This window comes from Antedon mediterranea, chromosome 2, assembly GCF_964355755.1.
Source record: "Antedon mediterranea chromosome 2, ecAntMedi1.1, whole genome shotgun sequence".
Taxonomy (NCBI): domain Eukaryota; kingdom Metazoa; phylum Echinodermata; class Crinoidea; order Comatulida; family Antedonidae; genus Antedon; species Antedon mediterranea.
Genome location: NC_092671.1, coordinates 457,689 through 475,888, shown reverse-complemented (window position 1 = coordinate 475,888; position 18,200 = coordinate 457,689). Strand labels below are relative to the sequence as shown.

The window sequence follows — 18,200 nt, the reverse complement described above, 5'->3', positions numbered from 1 at the left end:
TTTGTAATTTAAAAGGTAATGGTTGCTGTGTTAATTGTGTGCTTTGCTTTCATAGTATTATTCATTTACAGTATTCTATACATAAGTACTTTTAAAGTTGCTTTTTTCTGTGACACAATTTTTTTTGCTGCCATCAATATTATTTGACTATTTAAATTAATGAATTACTTCATTCATGGTTTCAACATTTCTGTGAAAGTTCAGGCACACAAAATTAAGGTTACACTAAAATTAATGACGTTTACAGTATTCATTTTCATCACTTTCCAATTGGTAACTGGTAACTACATCATTGTCACCATGCAAAACATAAAGGTGCCTTAAACAATCATTCTGCTTGTTAATATGTTAATGCTATCTAATTTATTACCAAGAAAATTAAAATTGGTGGTTGGGATTTCTCTTGGTAATGGTAACATTAATGCAATGCTGCATATTTTAGAATGTTGCTTTGATACAAAAGTTGTATGTTAACATTATTTTGATGTCACAGCAATAGAGTTATTAGTAAAGGAGCTTATGAAATTGAGATCTGAAATGCCATATTAAGTAATATATACTCACAAATAAACATAAAAAAAATATTTTATAATCACCAATACATTGCATAGTAAGAGACAATTGAACCTATGTCATTCAAACATTTGTACTAATGTGATGTTTATTAGGGTGCGAATTAAAGAAATTGAGCTCAAAATGCAAAGCTACCATCTGTAGTCTACAATAGCCCAGTCTCTCCTGTGGCTATAACCATATATTATATATACTATATATTAATTAGAATATTCAATCTTCAGGACGTACATGTTACCCAAAAAGGAAGAAGAACCTGAGACGACAAGACGTGCAAGAGCTCGTAAGGAACGATCATCAAGAAGGTCCACACAGGGTGTGACAGCCGAGGATCTTGAAGGGGCTGAAAAATATGCTGGAATACAACGCAACAGTACAGATTCACAAAAAAAAGAAATAGATAATAAGGTGTGTTTAAACTCTACACTTGGATTTAGACCACACATAGTATAACTCTAAATTTTGGTATATGTAGACACTTGGGTACAAGCTGTGGGATATGCGTACACTGGGATGATAGCCTACACTTGGGTATAAGCTGTGGGATATGCGTACACTGGGATGATAGCCTACACTTGGGTATAAGCTGTGGGATATGCGTACACTGGGATGATAGCCTACACTGGGATGATAGCCTACACTTGGGTGTAAGCTGTGGGATATGCGTACACTGGGATGATGGCCTACACTTGGGTATAAGCTGTGGGATATGCGTACACTGGGATGATAGCCTACACTTGGGTATAAGCTGTGGGATATGCGTACACTGGGATGATAGCCTATACTTGGGTATAAGCTGTGGGATATGCCTACACTGGGATGATAGCCTACACTGGGATGATAGCCTATACTTGGGTATAAGCTGTGGGATATGCGTACACTGGGATGATAGCCTACACTGGGATGATAGCCTATACTTGGGTATAAGCTGTGGGATATGCGTACACTGGGATGATAGCCTACACTTGGGTGTAAGCTGTGGGATATGCGTACACTGGGATGATGGCCTACACTTGGTTATAAGCTGTGGGATATGCGTACACTGGGATGATAGCCTACACTTGGGTATAAGCTGTGGGATATGCGTACACTGGGATGATAGCCTACACTTGGGTATAAGCTGTGGGATATGCGTACACTGGGATGATAGCCTACACTTGGGTACAAGCTGTGGGATATGCGTACACTGGGATGATAGCCTACACTTGGGTGTAAGCTGTGGGATATGCGTACACTGGGATGATAGCCTACACTTGGGTTTAAGCTGTGGGATATGCGTACACTGGGATGATAGCCTACACTTGGGTATAAGCTGTGGGATATGCGTACACTGGGATGATGGCCTACACTTGGGTGTAAGCTGTGGGATATGCGTACACTGGGATGATAACCTACACTTGGGTATAAGCTGTGGGATATGCGTACACTGGGATGATGGCCTACACTTGGGTGTAAGCTGTGGGATATGCGTACACTGGGATGATAGCCTACACTTGGGTGTAAGCTGTGGGATATGCGTACACTGGGATGATAGCCTACACTTGGGTATAAGCTGTGGGATATGCGTACACTGGGATGATAGCCTACACTTGGGTATAAGCTGTGGGATATGCGTACACTGGGATGATAACCTACACTTGGGTATAAGCTGTGGGATATGCGTACACTGGGATGATGGCCTACACTTGGGTGTAAGCTGTGGGATATGCGTACACTGGGATGATAGCCTACACTTGGGTGTAAGCTGTGGGATATGCGTACACTGGGATGATAGCCTACACTTGGGTATAAGCTGTGGGATATGCGTACACTGGGATGATAGCCTACACTTGGGTGTAAGCTGTGGGATATGCGTACACTGGGATGATGGCCTACACTTGGGTATAAGCTGTGGGATATGCGTACACTGGGATGATGGCCTACACTTGGGTATAAGCTGTGGGATATGCGTACACTGGGATGATAGCCTACACTGGGATGATGGCCTACACTGGGATGATGGCCTACACTTGGGTGTAAGCTGTGGGATATGCGTACACTGGGATGATAGCCTACACTTGGGTATAAGCTGTGGGATATGCGTACACTGGGATGATAGCCTACACTTGGGTACAAGCTGTGGGATATGCGTACACTGGGATGTTAGCCTACACTTGGGTGTAAGCTGTGGGATATGCGTACACTGGGATGATAGCCTACACTTGGGTATAAGCTGTGGGATATGCGTACACTGGGATGATGGCCTACACTTGGGTATAAGCTGTGGGATATGCGTACACTGGGATGATAGCCTACACTTGGGTATAAGCTGTGGGATATGCGTACACTGGGATGATAGCCTACACTTGGGTGTAAGCTGTGGGATATGCGTACACTGGGATGATGGCCTACACTTGGGTATAAGCTGTGGGATATGCGTACACTGGGATGATAGCCTACACTTGGGTATAAGCGGTGGGATATGCGTACACTGGGATGATAGCCTACACTTGGGTATAAGCTGTGGGATATGCGTACACTGGGATGATAGCCTACACTTGGGTATAAGCTGTGGGATATGCCTACACTGGGATGATAGCCTACACTTGGGTATAAGCTGTGGGATATGCGTACACTGGGATGATAGCCTACACTTGGGTGTAAGCTGTGGGATATGCGTACACTGGGATGATAGCCTACACTGGGATGATGGCCTACACTTAGGTGTAAGTCCAGCTAAAGCAAACACTTTTGTGTCAGCCTACTATTGGGGTATAGGCCTACACTTTATTACAAGCCCACATTGCAATATAAGCTTACTGTGGTCTATGGTGTAAATAAACTTATTGACTGATTTTGTTTATTTTGTTTTCAGGAATTACAAAAAGACAATAAAGTAGTAAGTATTTGAATGCAAACTATGTTGTCTTCACCCTCTCTATTTAAAGTATTGCATTCTTGTGTGTTAACCATTCACATCCGTCATGCAAAGTCTAAGCAGTATGTAGTTGCTTTCTTTTGTTTTTGCTTAAGCTATATTGTTTATTTGTATGTGAAATGCAAACTTTTTTCAGGAGGTACCAAGACGAAAACATGGTGTTTTTACACACATAGATAACGTAAGTACACGCTTACATCTCTGCAACTTTTTTTTTTGCTTGAATTAAGTAAAAAAAGATACTGTAAATTACAAAATAAGATAGTGAGAGAAGAAATCTATGAGGCAAAAAAAGGAGTAAATTCTGGTAATCCTTTAAAGTACCTATGTTTTGCTAAGGTGTTTTAAAATGGTTCAGATACTGTCCAAAAAATACCATAGTTGACTCATCTTTGTGGATTGTTGTAATTGACAGTATGTTTGTATGCTTTTAATTAACCTGATAGCTTTTACATGATTCCTTCTATGACAACAATTTACATCAAACAAACAAAACAGTTTTTTTTTCTCAAATCAATGAAAAAGGAAATAAAAATTAAATGTTAAAGAATGTTAATGCTTTGTTCAGAGTTATAAATTACTGTTTTTGAATGACTATGCTAACACTGGTTCTGATGTAGATTGTTATCATAGACATGTATATAGAGATCTACACTACTCTTTTTTTCTACATTATTTTATACATTATTTATCTTATGTTTTGTTACATTCAATTGTTTCTGTCATATTCTTTCTGTTAGCTCCTAATGTATCATGTCATAATATTGATTGTTGTTCTGTCATATTCTTTCTGTTTGCTCCTAATGTATCATGTCATAATATTTATTGGTGTTTATTCATTTTTGTTAATCTTAACATTAATACTTACATTAAATAAAAAAAGTTAATCTTTACATTCATACGTAGTTTAAATAACATACATTATGTTGCCATTCATTCAGTTCTCGTCGAAATAACAAGGAAAACATTAATATTTCAACAATATATTTTAAAGATTTTAGGTTAATTTATAATATTTTTAGGACTGTTAAACTAAATACTAATTTGTAGTGGAGCTTTATCTTGGTGGTTAACATGCTTGCCTTGCAAGCTCCAGAGTTCAATCCTGACCTAGTGCCAGGGTTGTAACTCACGATTGTTTCTACTCCGCTTGCTTACTTACTAAAATACTTACACTTAGTAGTTTAAGGATGTTTAGAGTTTATCCACCCAGTATTTTGCAAGTTACTTGCTGTTGTATGTGGATGAAAGCTTATCAGGTTGCTGATGGTATACATAGGCTCTATGCACAACCTAATTTGCAACTACACAACTAGAATACAAATGTGTGCTGATCTAGATTAAGGCATGTTCATTACTAACTAACTAAAAATAACAAGGAAATAATGAGAGATAACAAATGTGTTTAAAGATACAATTGTCATATCTTAAAGTGTTATAGTGTGTACTAACATTAACAAATCAGTAGCTTATTTTATAATACTGTATCTTAGTTTCTTAGCTTATTAATCTTATGAGTTGGTACATTTATTCTATGTTGGCTCTAAAACGATCCAACTTGAGCACAAACTAATATAAAGAAAAATGCAACTAAAGTACAAGTATGATAAGTGTGTAATTTAATGATAAAGCATGTTGGTTACTAATCCCTATAAAAATATACATAATATGTTGCTGTTACACAACTTAAGTATAAGTGTAGTAAGTACTTAAGTGTAATGGTAATTTTTCTCTGAACTGAGCAGGAAGAACCAATTACTGTGACAGCTAGGCTAAACAGAACAGCAGGTAGCAGTGGAGATGCCCCTGCTCCATCTACCATTCAAAGAAGTAGTCGTTATGGTTCCAGCTATACTAATGGCAGCAATAATAATGTTAAAGGTACAGTGCATTTTGATAATATACTAAAATAGTGGATTTTCTGTATCATAGAAACATTAGGTGATACAATGTCACATGTGACCCTGACCTATTTTGTCAATGTGTAGTGCATTTTGACAATATTCTAAATCAATTGCTATATGACCATAGACATATTTGGTGTTACACTGTCAGCATACAACTACTGCATTATAGACCTTAACCTGACATGCTTGGTGGATTTCCTCTTACTAGGTCAATAACTTTCTAATTTATTAATAAGATCCACTGATTGATTAACTAAATAGTTGTTTGTTAACAAATTTTAAATAAATACATTTTCATCTTATTATTTCTATTTTGTTTACTAGATGCAGAAGCAGAAAATGAAGATTTTGCCTCTCAGCGTAAATCGGCGAGCGCAATAGCACGGCGGAAACAGAGAGCTAAAAGGAGAGGTACAGGTGTTATACGTTTGGAAGATGAGGTATGTCATTACAGACAAACAAATGATTTATAATTATGGTGAATATGATGCAATGAGGAGGGACTGAGAGTAACCAGGATGTGTTTGAACTACTGTAAATACTTACTGACATCCCAACAACAAAATGTGAAAGTTTAAAGCTCAGTCTACACTATCAAACTAGTTTGACAAAAAAAGTGTGATGTGCCCAAATATGGTAGGGACATCATTGAGCATTTTTTTCACATAAAGTTTGATAGTGTAGACAGCGCTTAAGATGTGAAAGTACATTATAATGTATTGTTAAGGGGTATTTGATTTGATTTTGTTCGGTTTCAACATAAGGTTACAAGACAATATGAATACAAACAATTTACAAGCAAATACATTATATTAGAAACCAAGGATAGCCTATACAGTCGAATGACAAAACAACTTAATTGCAATAGGGTCCTATGCTGTTCCAAGGATAGCCTATACAGTCGAATAAAAAAACAACTTAATTGCAATAGGGTCCTATGTTGGTTTCTAATTTAATGTATTTGCTTGTAAATTGTTTATATTCATATTGTCTTGTGTTCTACATTCTTAATGTAGATCAATAGACCAACATAATAGTGCATTAATAATATAAAAGTGTATTTAGTAAATGCAAATTGGTTAGCAGTAGTTAATATACCTTAGGCGAAATAAACATTAGCTTATACTAGTAAATTATAAACAATTTTAATAACACAGAACTAACAATTGTAATCAAAACTAAACTAAGCTAAATATTGTACCCATGCATAGACAAGAGAACTAAACATAACGCATCATCACAATGGTACTATCATTCATGTTGTAACATTATACCCATAGTCACATTAATGTTGTATGTATTTTGCATGTTTTTTGTGTATTTTTATGTTGTTCTTCTATATAAAATTTATATTTTCTCTTCTTTCTATCTAATAGTATATTCTATAGATAATTTGTAGAGGAATGCATTGTTAATTGATAATTTGAATTTGTGTACACCTTTGTAATATTGGAAACCTATTTCGCCTATTTGTTGTATGACTATCAACCAGAAAAATTCCAAACTGCCACTTCCTTTTGTTCATGGATCATCTAATGAAATAAAAACAAACAAAAGAACCATTCTTTGGAACATCCCTATTAAGTGGACAATATCTTGTGAAACAAACAAGAATATAAGTGTTAAACACTATGCCACCGTCTATTCTGGGAACACCCCTGGACACTTTATTGGCTCCCCTTGCCCTTCATAAAAGCTCACCTTATTAGTGGCTTCCGTTGCCCTTTATAGTAGCTCACCTTATTAGTGGCTTCCGTTGCCCTTCATAGTAGCTCACCTTATTAGTGGCTCCCCTTGCCCTTCATAGTAGCTCACCTTATTAGTGGCTCCCCTTCCCCTTCATAGTAGCTCACCTTATTAGTAGCTCACCTTATTAGTGGCTCCCCTTGCCCTTCATAGTAGCTCACCTTATTAGTGGCTCCCCTTGCCCTTCATAGTAGCTCACCTTATTAGTGGCTCCCCTTGCCCTTCATAGTAGCTCACCTTATTAGTGGCTCCCCTTGCCCTTCATAGTAGCTCACCTTATTAGTGGCTCCCCTTCCCCTTTATAGTAGCTCACCTTATTAGTGGCTCCCCTTGCCCTTCATAGTAGCGCACCTTATTAGTGACTCCCCTTGCCCTTCATAGTAGCTCACCTTATTAGTGACTCCCCTTGCCCTTCATAGTAGCTCACCTTATTAGTGGCTCCCCTTGCCCTCCATAGTAGCTCACCTTATTAGTGACTCCCCTTGCCCTTCATAGTAGCTCACCTTATTAGTGGCTCCCCTTCCCCTTTATAGTAGCTCACCTTATTAGTGGCTCCCCTTGCCCTTCATAGTAGCTCACCTTATTAGTGGCTCCCCTTGCCCTTCATAGTAGCTCACCTTATTAGTGGCTCCCCTTGCCCTTCATAGTAGCTCACCTTATTAGTGGCTCCCCTTGCCCTTCATAGTAGCTCACCTTATTAGTGGCTCCCCTTGCCCTTCATAGTAGCTCACCTTATTAGTGGCTCCCCTTGCCCTTCATAGTAGCTCACCTTATTAGTGGCTCCCCTTGCCCTTCATAGTAGCTCACCTTATTAGTGGCTCCCCTTCCCCTTCATAGTAGCTCACCTTATTAGTGGTTCTCCTTCCCCTTCATAGTAGCTCACCTTATTAGTGGCTCCCCTTCCCCTTCATAGTAGCTCACCTTATTAGTGGCTCCCCTTGCCCTTCATAGTAGCTCACCTTATTAGTGGCCCCCCTTGCCCTTCATAGTAGCTCACCTTATTAGTGGCTCTCCTTCCACTTCATAGTAGCTCACCTTATTAGTGGCTCCCCTTGCCCTTCATAGTAGCTCACCTTATTAGTGGCTCCCCTTGCCCTTCATAGTAGCTCACCATATTAGTGGCTCCCCTTGCCCTTCATAGTAGCTCACCTTATTAGTGGCTCCCCTTGCCCTTCATAGTAGCTCACCTTATTAGTGGCTCCCCTTGCCCTTCATAGTAGCTCACCTTATTAGTGGCTCCCCTTGCCCTTCATAGTAGCTCACCTTATTAGTGGCTCCCCTTACCCTTCATAGTAGCTCACCTTATTAGTGGCTCCCCTTGCCCTTCATAGTAGCTCACCTTATTAGTGGCTCCCCTTGCCCTTCATAGTAGCTCACCTTATTAGTGGCTCCCCTTGTCCTTCATAGTAGCTCACCTTATTAGTGGCTGCCGTTGTGTCAAGTTGTCATATCTTACAATATGTTTTGGAAGCGTATTTTACTTTTATTCCATACACAATTTTCACCCAAAATCACATTTCTGTTCATTTAGGAATCTCAGGATAGTAAAGATGAAGAAGATACAAAGGTAACATTTTGATTTATTTATTTTGATTTGCTATCATCAGCTTTTCATGTGAAATCATTTTCATAAAATCAATTGTCTTCCATTTGAGTCATGATAGAAAATGTCAAATTATTATTTTGATGTGTTTCTACAATGCATTGGTTGTTGAAAAGGTCCAAGAGATTACCTTTAATTGAATGGATTATGACATTATGGTTAATATTGGCAAAGGGCGGTAGCCACCATGTCTGAATGTCTCTTAGAGCAGCTTACTTTGAAATGCATTGCATTAATTACTATACGGCAGGGTTATGTATTGGAAAGTAAACATCAAATATAGCACCAGATTCTCAGTGCTGTATCTCCAAATATGACAATATTTGTCCAGTATCATAGGCAAATTCCATAATACAGCTTCTCATGTATATTTACAATTCAATCATTTCTGTAAAAAGTTGAATTGAGTATTAAGCTCTGTCTACACTATCAAACTAGTTTGAAAAAGTGTGATGTGCCCAAATATGGTAGTGGTATACCCAAATATGGTAGTGTTATGACATTATCATGTCCATGTATGGGCACATCACATTTTTTCTGTCACATAAAGTTTAATACGATCAATGTTTTCACATCTTTGACTCGTGAATTCTAGCCTAGATTGTGTCTGCTAATTCATATTCATTCCAGAAATGTACATTTATTAAATAACCACTGATATTGAGATGTCCTCCTCAGTTATCCCTGTCAGTAATTGGACAGGCTCAAACAAAGTTAGGATATACCAACAGAGAGCAATTTAGCCCCCCTTAGTGTCTCAGAATTATGATAACACAGGAGGTTATATGTCTTGAATATTAAGTGCATACCAGTGTCTTGTGGATATCAAACCAGGTATCTCCTGACCTACTCATTAAGCCACTGTTGATGGTCGCCAATCTAGGTGAAAATGTCATTTTTATCTAGATTACCAACTTTGAATGCTTAATAGGTTAAATCTACCTAGCTTTAGTGTCTACAATTCTGTACTATTTTTATACTAAAATTCCTTACTTATTTATTTTATTTATTTAAATAGAAGGCTAGATAGATTGAATTCAGCTGTAAAGTGTAACACAAACATAAACTAAGCCTGATCTAAAATAAAGTATTACATTTTTTGCACCCTTTTTTTTCTGATTTTGAGGGCTGAATGATTTAGTGGTATGTATGAACAAGGTGATTGAATAGTTTATTTAGGTTTAATCAGGCTGATAACCTAGTTATCCATGAAATTGTGTAGGTTATTATATTTAGCTATGCTCACACCATGATTGAGTTATGGCAAACCTAAGAGAAAACAAAATGGGTGTTCAGACATAGGACAATGTTTATCGTTAAAATAAATTTTGCTTCTTAGAATTGTTTTGATTGGATAGAAGAACACTTTAAATGAGTACACTAGACCGTATTCCATACAGTTCAGCGCTGACTGTACAGACACAACATGTCCAACCTACTTGTATGCTAAAACACAGTAATTCAATTTTGTGTTCAATTACTCTCCAGATTGTATCTTATGCTACAAATAAGAAATTTATTATTTTATATATTATATTTATTTAGGTACTATACCTATTATTTTTATAGCAGTGTACATTATGCATTGATGCTAACAACAAACTTCTATACTTCTTTAAACAAAATATGACGAGCATGCAACATAATTTTAATCTTAAAGGCTAGGTACGGGCAAAAAATTTCTATTTATCATACATTCCAATAATTATCGATCTTTAGTTTCCCCTATGTTTCATAATTTTTTGGATTTTATTTGTGTTACACGAGCTTGTTGAAAATAAGCACTTTCTTATCAGTGGGAGGATAGTTCAAATTACACAGTAAAATCTCTATTCTTTTGTACACAAATTTTGTAAATAGAGAGGCATTTTAAAATGCTATGAAAAATAAACAGTGTGGTAAAAAATGTTATCAGATGACTAAATATAGGTAATATAACTTGAATATTACATTTCTGATATTTTTATTCAACTTCAGATTTTTATTTTCATGCTATTGCTATAGCAAAAATTATCCACTGTATATCCACCATCTTTTTTCACTTTCTAGGGAGTCACCAGATATGTTATTACATTAGGTTAACTACCTAACTACTGAAAAAAAGTCTTCCTGGTTTTTATGGCAGAATTTTGCCAAATTTTGTATTTGACTATATTAAGGGAAATTCATTTTTTTTTGTCTCGATTTCTGTTACAAATATTTGATTTATGTACAATTAACCAAATATTATATTTAAAATTCATGCTTGTACCTGAGCTTTAAAACAACTGCTATGCTATTTGATTACTACTTGTTATATGCTTGAGTTACTTTATATGAAGGTTATACAGTTCCACATTGTGACCAATATGAAATAGTATCAACAGTCAATTTTTCATGCGATTATCAGAGTAAATATTGTGTGTAAAAGAGACAAACAACACATTGTATAGGGAGTCTCTGGCTAGGCCCCTTAATTTGTTTGTTTTTTGTCCAAAGGAAACAGCAATAAGATCGTTATTCCTTGTTCATTGTATGACATAACCTTAGTTACACTTACACATTACACAAATCTTGTATAATTAATAAGGTCTTCCTGTGGAAAACATTTAAATAAGAATTTTTTATTTTACTACTTTGTAATAGTATTATTGCTATCCTTTTTTTAAAGACTGTATTTCAACCATTGTCCAATAGCTGCTTCCTCAATTGCTGTCGGTTGACATTTTTCAATAAATATATCTTTACACATGTTGCATGGCCAATATTCACTCTGATTGGATAAGTTGTTAAGTTAGCTATGTCGCAAGACGTAACGCATTCATGATGATGCCACATGTTAAATTACTATTGATTTGATTAAATGATTTTTGTCAAGCTATCTGGCTGCATGGCCATTAAACCGAGCAAGAGATTACAATTTTGTTGGTCTCAAATGTATTACTAGTTAGAGAGCTTTAAATGTTGTAAAATGCTTGTTTTAATTGCAGAGATTAGGTTAATGGAAAAGATAACATTTGACTATCTATTTTAAGTATCTATAATAGTAATTTGAATAGATTGAAATTCAAAGTTATCCCATTTGGCTTGCTCCTCAATGTAAACTTTATGTTGTTTATTTTATTTTATAGACAGTTTGGAAAAGCCAACTAATTAAGCAGCTTTCCCCTTAAACTACATAGTACAACAGAAAAAAAGAAAAATGTTAATTCACTTGAGTTGTTTAACTTGAATACATTTCATGTTTAAGTGTTTTGTACAGTGTTACATTCATATAGATTTAACACAAGGGGTTTAGGTTGTATGACATCATGTTAAGAGTTAATCAAACTTAGTCAGGCACGGATCATACTTGAAAACACTCTAAGGATCATCTGCTATCATAGCACATTGATTTTATTTTTTACTGAAACATAAAAACAAAGATACTACTCCTGAAATGCAATCCCATTCTTTCAAGGAGCTTTTCTCGTTACCCTGGAAACAGTGACATCATCATTGGTTGTAGCTGATTGGTTGACTGGCTATAGCAATAATGTGTGATGAAAGGATATAGCTATTCGGTGTATTACTGTAGGAATAGTGCAAGCTGTCGTATACAGCTTAGAATATTACCTACATTTATGCTAAGCTGTGTAAAATCCTGCTATTCAATATTGAAAAAAAGGATGTTTTCAGGTACTTGTTGGTGAAGCCGTGTAATGACAAGATTGCTACGTTTTACTCAAGTCTCAGTGTAACAACATTAACAGGATAAATCTGTGTCTTCATTTGATTGGAATTTGTGGGATGCAACACTTTGTATCACATTCTGTCTTAAATATTATCACCTTTGATATCGCTAATATTACTGGAGAAGATTCTTCTGTCACTTTATATATTAGCTAAACGATCTATGTGACGTAACTTGAAGACTAATCATAAATTAGTTTGAACATTTTCTGTGCAATATTAAATCTAGCAGCAAGTATTTGTTAATTCATTAAGATGTCGTACGGATCATACGGTCGTTATTCTACGCCATCTTATAGTTCTAAGTACGGGAGTTCTAGCAGCCGTACTGGATCTACGGGATCCTATTCTTCATATTCATCTAAAGTAAGAGGATATTGGGATATTTAGCTTATTTTCTCTATCATGACTTTATTACATTTACATTAACTAGTGTAGTATACACTAAATACTGCATATTTTTAGAATCAATATTATTATAACATGCCTATGTTTTTAAGTCTTTAAGAAAATTATGAATGTTGCTGCTGTTAAAACTTTAGATATTAAGCATGTGATACGGATAATTTTGACATTAAATGCATTATCCTATTACTATTTTGCTGCAGAAAACCTTTTTAATTTCCTGTCATAGTAGTAAGAAATACCCAATGTTGTCATACTATGTTTGTGACGTTCGATTACCTGTCACCAATGCCTAATACGCATACAGTAGTTCAGTATTTTCAGTCATATCACACTAACTTGTTGTATTCTGTCAAAAGTGTAGTGCTAGAGTTTTATTTAGACTGTAAACACTGAAATCAACCTATCCATGTATTTTGCTTGCATGTGGATGATGCAGATTGTATTAGGGGTTGCAGTAGGTTAATTTTGTCTGCATGTAGTTTACATTCTGAATGGGGTAGACCAAGTTTTTGGAGGTTTGCATTAGATCAATTTAGGCCCCTAGCCTTTTTTTTCCTCCTCTACCCTCGGAGAAGGTTGCATCCACAGCTAGGCATTCAATAATATTTCTCTGTAGCCAGTTTTTTTTTAAAGAAAATATTTGCTTATGTTTAGTAATGATCAGCTATATGACATTGGAAGTTTTACTGGCAGCCTTAGGTGTGATTAACTTCACAGCTCTCATTATAATATGAGGTTGGCTTAATAAGTTCAAATTTTAATTGTGATTTACTATTACTATGCTATATATGTTGCATACTAATTTTATAGGCATGATCTCCATCATGTAGAAAACTACCATTAATATTGTAGATGTTCACTAAATTATTATGTCAATAATTCATATTTGTTTTTGTTGATTTAAGCGACATCAATCAATTCAGTATAATATGATGTTATTATTTCAGTCATTTTTATTGAGCTATATATCTAATATTATTCATTCTTCTGTGCTCTAGGATTTTTTAAACAGGAGCTCTAACATAGTAATTGTCTAAAAAATAAATATCAAAAAGAGTTCATTTTAGCTGTCACAAGGGGGCTGTGTGCGACCCAAGCACTGCCCCAGATCCACCCCTGAATTGGGATTCAGAATAATAATAATAATGACATTAAACCTTGCTGTCCAGCCATCATAATATTATAATTGATATAATAATGTTAGATTTTGCAATGTTCGCAAGTAGCAATTGATTTGTGCATCTTCATGCAGAGATAGTATTAGTTAATGTGGATGCTTGGGGAGTTAGGAATGTAACATAGATCCTATCCAATGGTCAACATAAAATGCGCGTATTCACATATAGTAATTTGATATGTGTAAGTCCATCCAAAAAGTTACAATTTATCTTGTGTAAAACATCTACCCACCGGCTTAGCTTTAGGCCATATTGTACTGTAGATAGATGCAGTATAGATTGAAAATGATATCACTGGGTGAGACAAAGCAGTATGCCTATATGGGGAAACAAGCCTGCTTTAGTTTAGCTATCTAGATGCTTGGCATACCTTACGAATTCCACTATCAGCTAATTTTACTAAAAGGCTGTGCAGTAGTATTCAGCCAAGGCGGTGTTTACTGACGACAGATGTTTTAACAAACTTAGCTAATTAATACTGACAGATTGCTGCACTATAATGAAGGTATTATTTTAATTGTTATTTTAGCATGTTGTTTGATTAAAAAGATGTTAGTTTATATATGGAGGCAATCATTTCTCCATGGTTTATATAAGGTTTTTATCACTCAATTTGTGACTTGTCACTGAGGAGAGAAGTTAGAGTTAAGTTAGGATTACCATACTTAATTCAACTTTTATTACCAGAAAACGACAAGATATAACATAATTGATAATAGGATAGATTACTCTAGTCTATTTAACCCCCTTACAAATAAAAATTAAAAAAATATATAGTACATAAAACAGAACACAAATGTTTCCTGATGTTAATTAAGTTACATTTATTTCACATTAATTTCTTGCAAAAAGATGTTTTTGTTTATACTAATTTGTTTTACTGTACTGTCTTTATACTGTATAATGTATATATGCAGTATATTCATTTGTTTTACTGTACTGTCTTTATACTGATGCAGTATATTCATTTGTTTTACTGTACTGTCTTTATATACTGTATAATGTATATATGCAGTATATTCATTTGTTTTACTGTACTGTCTTTATACTGTATAATGTATATATGCAGTATATTCATTTGTTTTACTGTACTGTCTGTATACTGTATAATGTATATATGCAGTATATTCATTTGTTTTACTGTACTGTCTTTATACTGTATAATGTATATATGCAGTATATTCATTTGTTTTACTGTACTGTCTTTATACTGATGCAGTATATTCATTTGTTTTACTGTACTGTCTTTATACTGTATAATGTATATATGCAGTATATTCATTTGTTTTACTGTACTGTCTGTATACTGTATAATGTATATATGCAGTATATTCATTTGTTTTACTGTACTGTCTTTATACTGTATAATGTATATATGCAGTATATTCATTTGTTTTACTGTACTGTCTGTATACTGTATAATGTATATATGCAGTATATTCATTTGTTTTACTGTACTGTCTTTATACTGTATAATGTATATATGCAGTATATTCATTTGTTTTACTGTACTGTCTTTATACTGTATAATGTATATATGCAGTATATTCATTTGTTTTACTGTACTGTCTTTATACTGTATAATGTATATATGCAGTATAAAGGGAGTGAGTGAGTGGCCGAGCGGTTAAGACAGTGGAACCGTAATTACGTAGCCATAACATTGGCAAGGGTTCGAGGCTCACTCGCTCCATGGTTCTGGTGGTAGAACGAGTCTTCTCGGATAAGGACTATAAACCGTAGGTCCAGTGTACACATCTAGCTCGTGTGCACTTTAAAGAACCTAGTACATCTTTCGAGACGAGTAGGGGGTTACCCCGGTGTATTAGTACATCACAGCCACTGATCACCAACTGGGCCCTCTGGGAGACCAGTCTTTGACTGAAGAGGTTACCCAGTATAAATATAAATTTCAATTCAATTCAATTTCAATTCAATTCAATTCAATTCATTTGTTTTACTGTACTGTCTTTATACTGTATAATGTATATATGCAGTATATTCATTTTTTTTACTGTACTGTCTGTATTCAATGTATATATGCAGTATATTCATTTGTTTTACTGTACTGTCTTTATATACTGTATAATTTATAGTTATATAATTTCTGTCTTAAATTGTCATATTCACTCATTTTAATTTTTGTTTTCATTTAAAATTCTGTAAAATTGATGTTGAATGAGTCACATGGTTAACATAATTTAGCTTTGAAGTTAGTCATCAAGTTACATCAAAATTTGATTATAAACTGTTACATTGAATTTGAGTATCTCCACAATTATTACAGTTTTCAATATCCTTTTTTATATCAAGATAAATTTAAAGGCAGCCATGATTAGTTCTGAGTGTTAATAATAAGCTACTGTACAAACTTAACACCACCCTTAACATGAGTCCAATGTCCACAGTAGATTTTAATTTACTTTGAATACATTTTTGCCATTAATGATACATTTGAAGTTTACGTTACAGTGTTGCATTTTATATTTTACCACCTTCTCACCCACTTAACAGTAATACCTGTGATGATATCCTTGTTTTCAAAAGGTTGTTGTATAAAATTAATATTTCATTGAAATTAGAAACGTGCTTAAGAATTACCTGGCCTACATTCCCTGGTAGATCCTTTGTAATATACACATTTCTAAGAATGATATTAAGTTTATTTATTAGAAGATCTTATTAATATATCCGTTGCAACAAGCGGTGCTGCATATCATTAATGTTAATCTTAAGAATGTTGTGATTCTTGCATAAAGACTATGACTCACATAAGCTGACACTGAAGTCAATTTCTTTGAATATTTTAATTTATTTTTTGTCTCTTTACAGTAATTTTTATAAACTTACTATCAGCGTAACATAAAAGCAATATTCATAATGAATTAAAACATAAAGATTTTTTTAAAGAATGATATAGATGTGATAAAAGAAACAACCAGCGATATTTCAAGATATTTTCAACCTTAAAACAAATGGCGTACTGTATACCAACTGTAAAACTGATTTTACTGGGATAAAAAGAATTACATTTTGTGGGGAATATTTTTGCATTATTTATCAAAGGTCATTATTGTAACCAAGATTTTTTTATATTTTTACAGCCTCCAGAAAGATCAGGCACTGCCCGCTCAGCCTCAACTAGCTCCATCTCAAGCAGCAGGTACAGAAATTATTAACAATACTTTTTTCTTTTGTGGAAAATATAATGATTATATAAATTTAAGTTAATTATTGCATATTAATCACAGGTATGGTAGCGATACATCATCTATACTTGACCGTCATAGTAGGAATAGTCTACGAGACTCCAGTAGTTACGTATCATCTAGGGATCGAGTAAACACCACACCATGCCAAAATTGTAAAAAGGTACATCATTTTTTTTGTGTAATTTAAAACATTCTTTTAACATTTTGTCTCTGGAGAGTGTTTTAACATATGATGAAATAAAATTAATCTGAGTTTTTGTCATGTTTCAGCTTTTTGATGAACAACAATCACAAATTGAGAAACTTGAGGAGAAGTTACGAAATAAAGAAAAGGAATTTGCAAATCAGAAGGTCCAATTGGAGAGGGCGCAGAGTAAATCAGAACATATAGATACAAAGGGTTATGATAATGAAAAACGGGTAAGAAACTGTAAACCGGGGCGTATCCAATATTTCTTGTTTTTCTGCCGTAGCTATCTTTATAAGAATAGCACTCAAGGCAATCAAATTTGATATTTTTATTTATATTAATGTTTTTAGTACTGTAATTGAATTATTTATTTTTTACAGGAAAAAAGAGCATTGGAGAGGAAGTTGTCGGAAATGGAGGAAGAACTTAAGGTATGAAATTGATCTCCACAGTATATTGATGTCTTCTCTTCTAGGCCTCATCTTTTTCATCTTCGTCTCTATTCCTTACTTCAATCTATTTTCTAAATCTTTCTATTTTTCTCTTAGGTTATTTATATAGGTTATTAACTAAACCGTTTCTTTCCTTAGGGTAAATTATTATATAACAACTTTCTATTCTTTTTAAAATGGCAAATAAGTTGGTGTTTTGTCAATTTCGAAAAATATGAAAATGTTACAATTTCTAGTTTTAAGTATAGTATCTATGCCAGTGTCTTTGATCAGTTATTTCCCAATAATCCTTCTTTGTCTTAT

The 18,200-nt window shown here is 34.6% G+C and overlaps 1 protein-coding gene across 2 annotated transcripts in view; it reads left to right on the top strand.

The window, feature by feature from the left end:
• The window catches only part of LOC140039974 (protein phosphatase 1 regulatory subunit 12A-like), a 35,972-nt gene that overhangs the window by 12,344 nt on the left and 5,428 nt on the right, over positions 1 to 18,200 (top strand). For both annotated transcript variants that reach the window (XM_072085570.1, XM_072085569.1), the window contains 10 exons: positions 798 to 981; positions 3,428 to 3,451; positions 3,627 to 3,671; positions 5,236 to 5,371; positions 5,722 to 5,837; positions 8,675 to 8,710; positions 17,148 to 17,206; positions 17,295 to 17,415; positions 17,526 to 17,675; positions 17,826 to 17,876. In XM_072085570.1, coding sequence (XP_071941671.1) covers positions 798 to 981; positions 3,428 to 3,451; positions 3,627 to 3,671; positions 5,236 to 5,371; positions 5,722 to 5,837; positions 8,675 to 8,710; positions 17,148 to 17,206; positions 17,295 to 17,415; positions 17,526 to 17,675; positions 17,826 to 17,876 — 922 coding nt within the window. The remainder of the gene's footprint in view (positions 1 to 797; positions 982 to 3,427; positions 3,452 to 3,626; positions 3,672 to 5,235; positions 5,372 to 5,721; positions 5,838 to 8,674; positions 8,711 to 17,147; positions 17,207 to 17,294; positions 17,416 to 17,525; positions 17,676 to 17,825; positions 17,877 to 18,200) is intronic.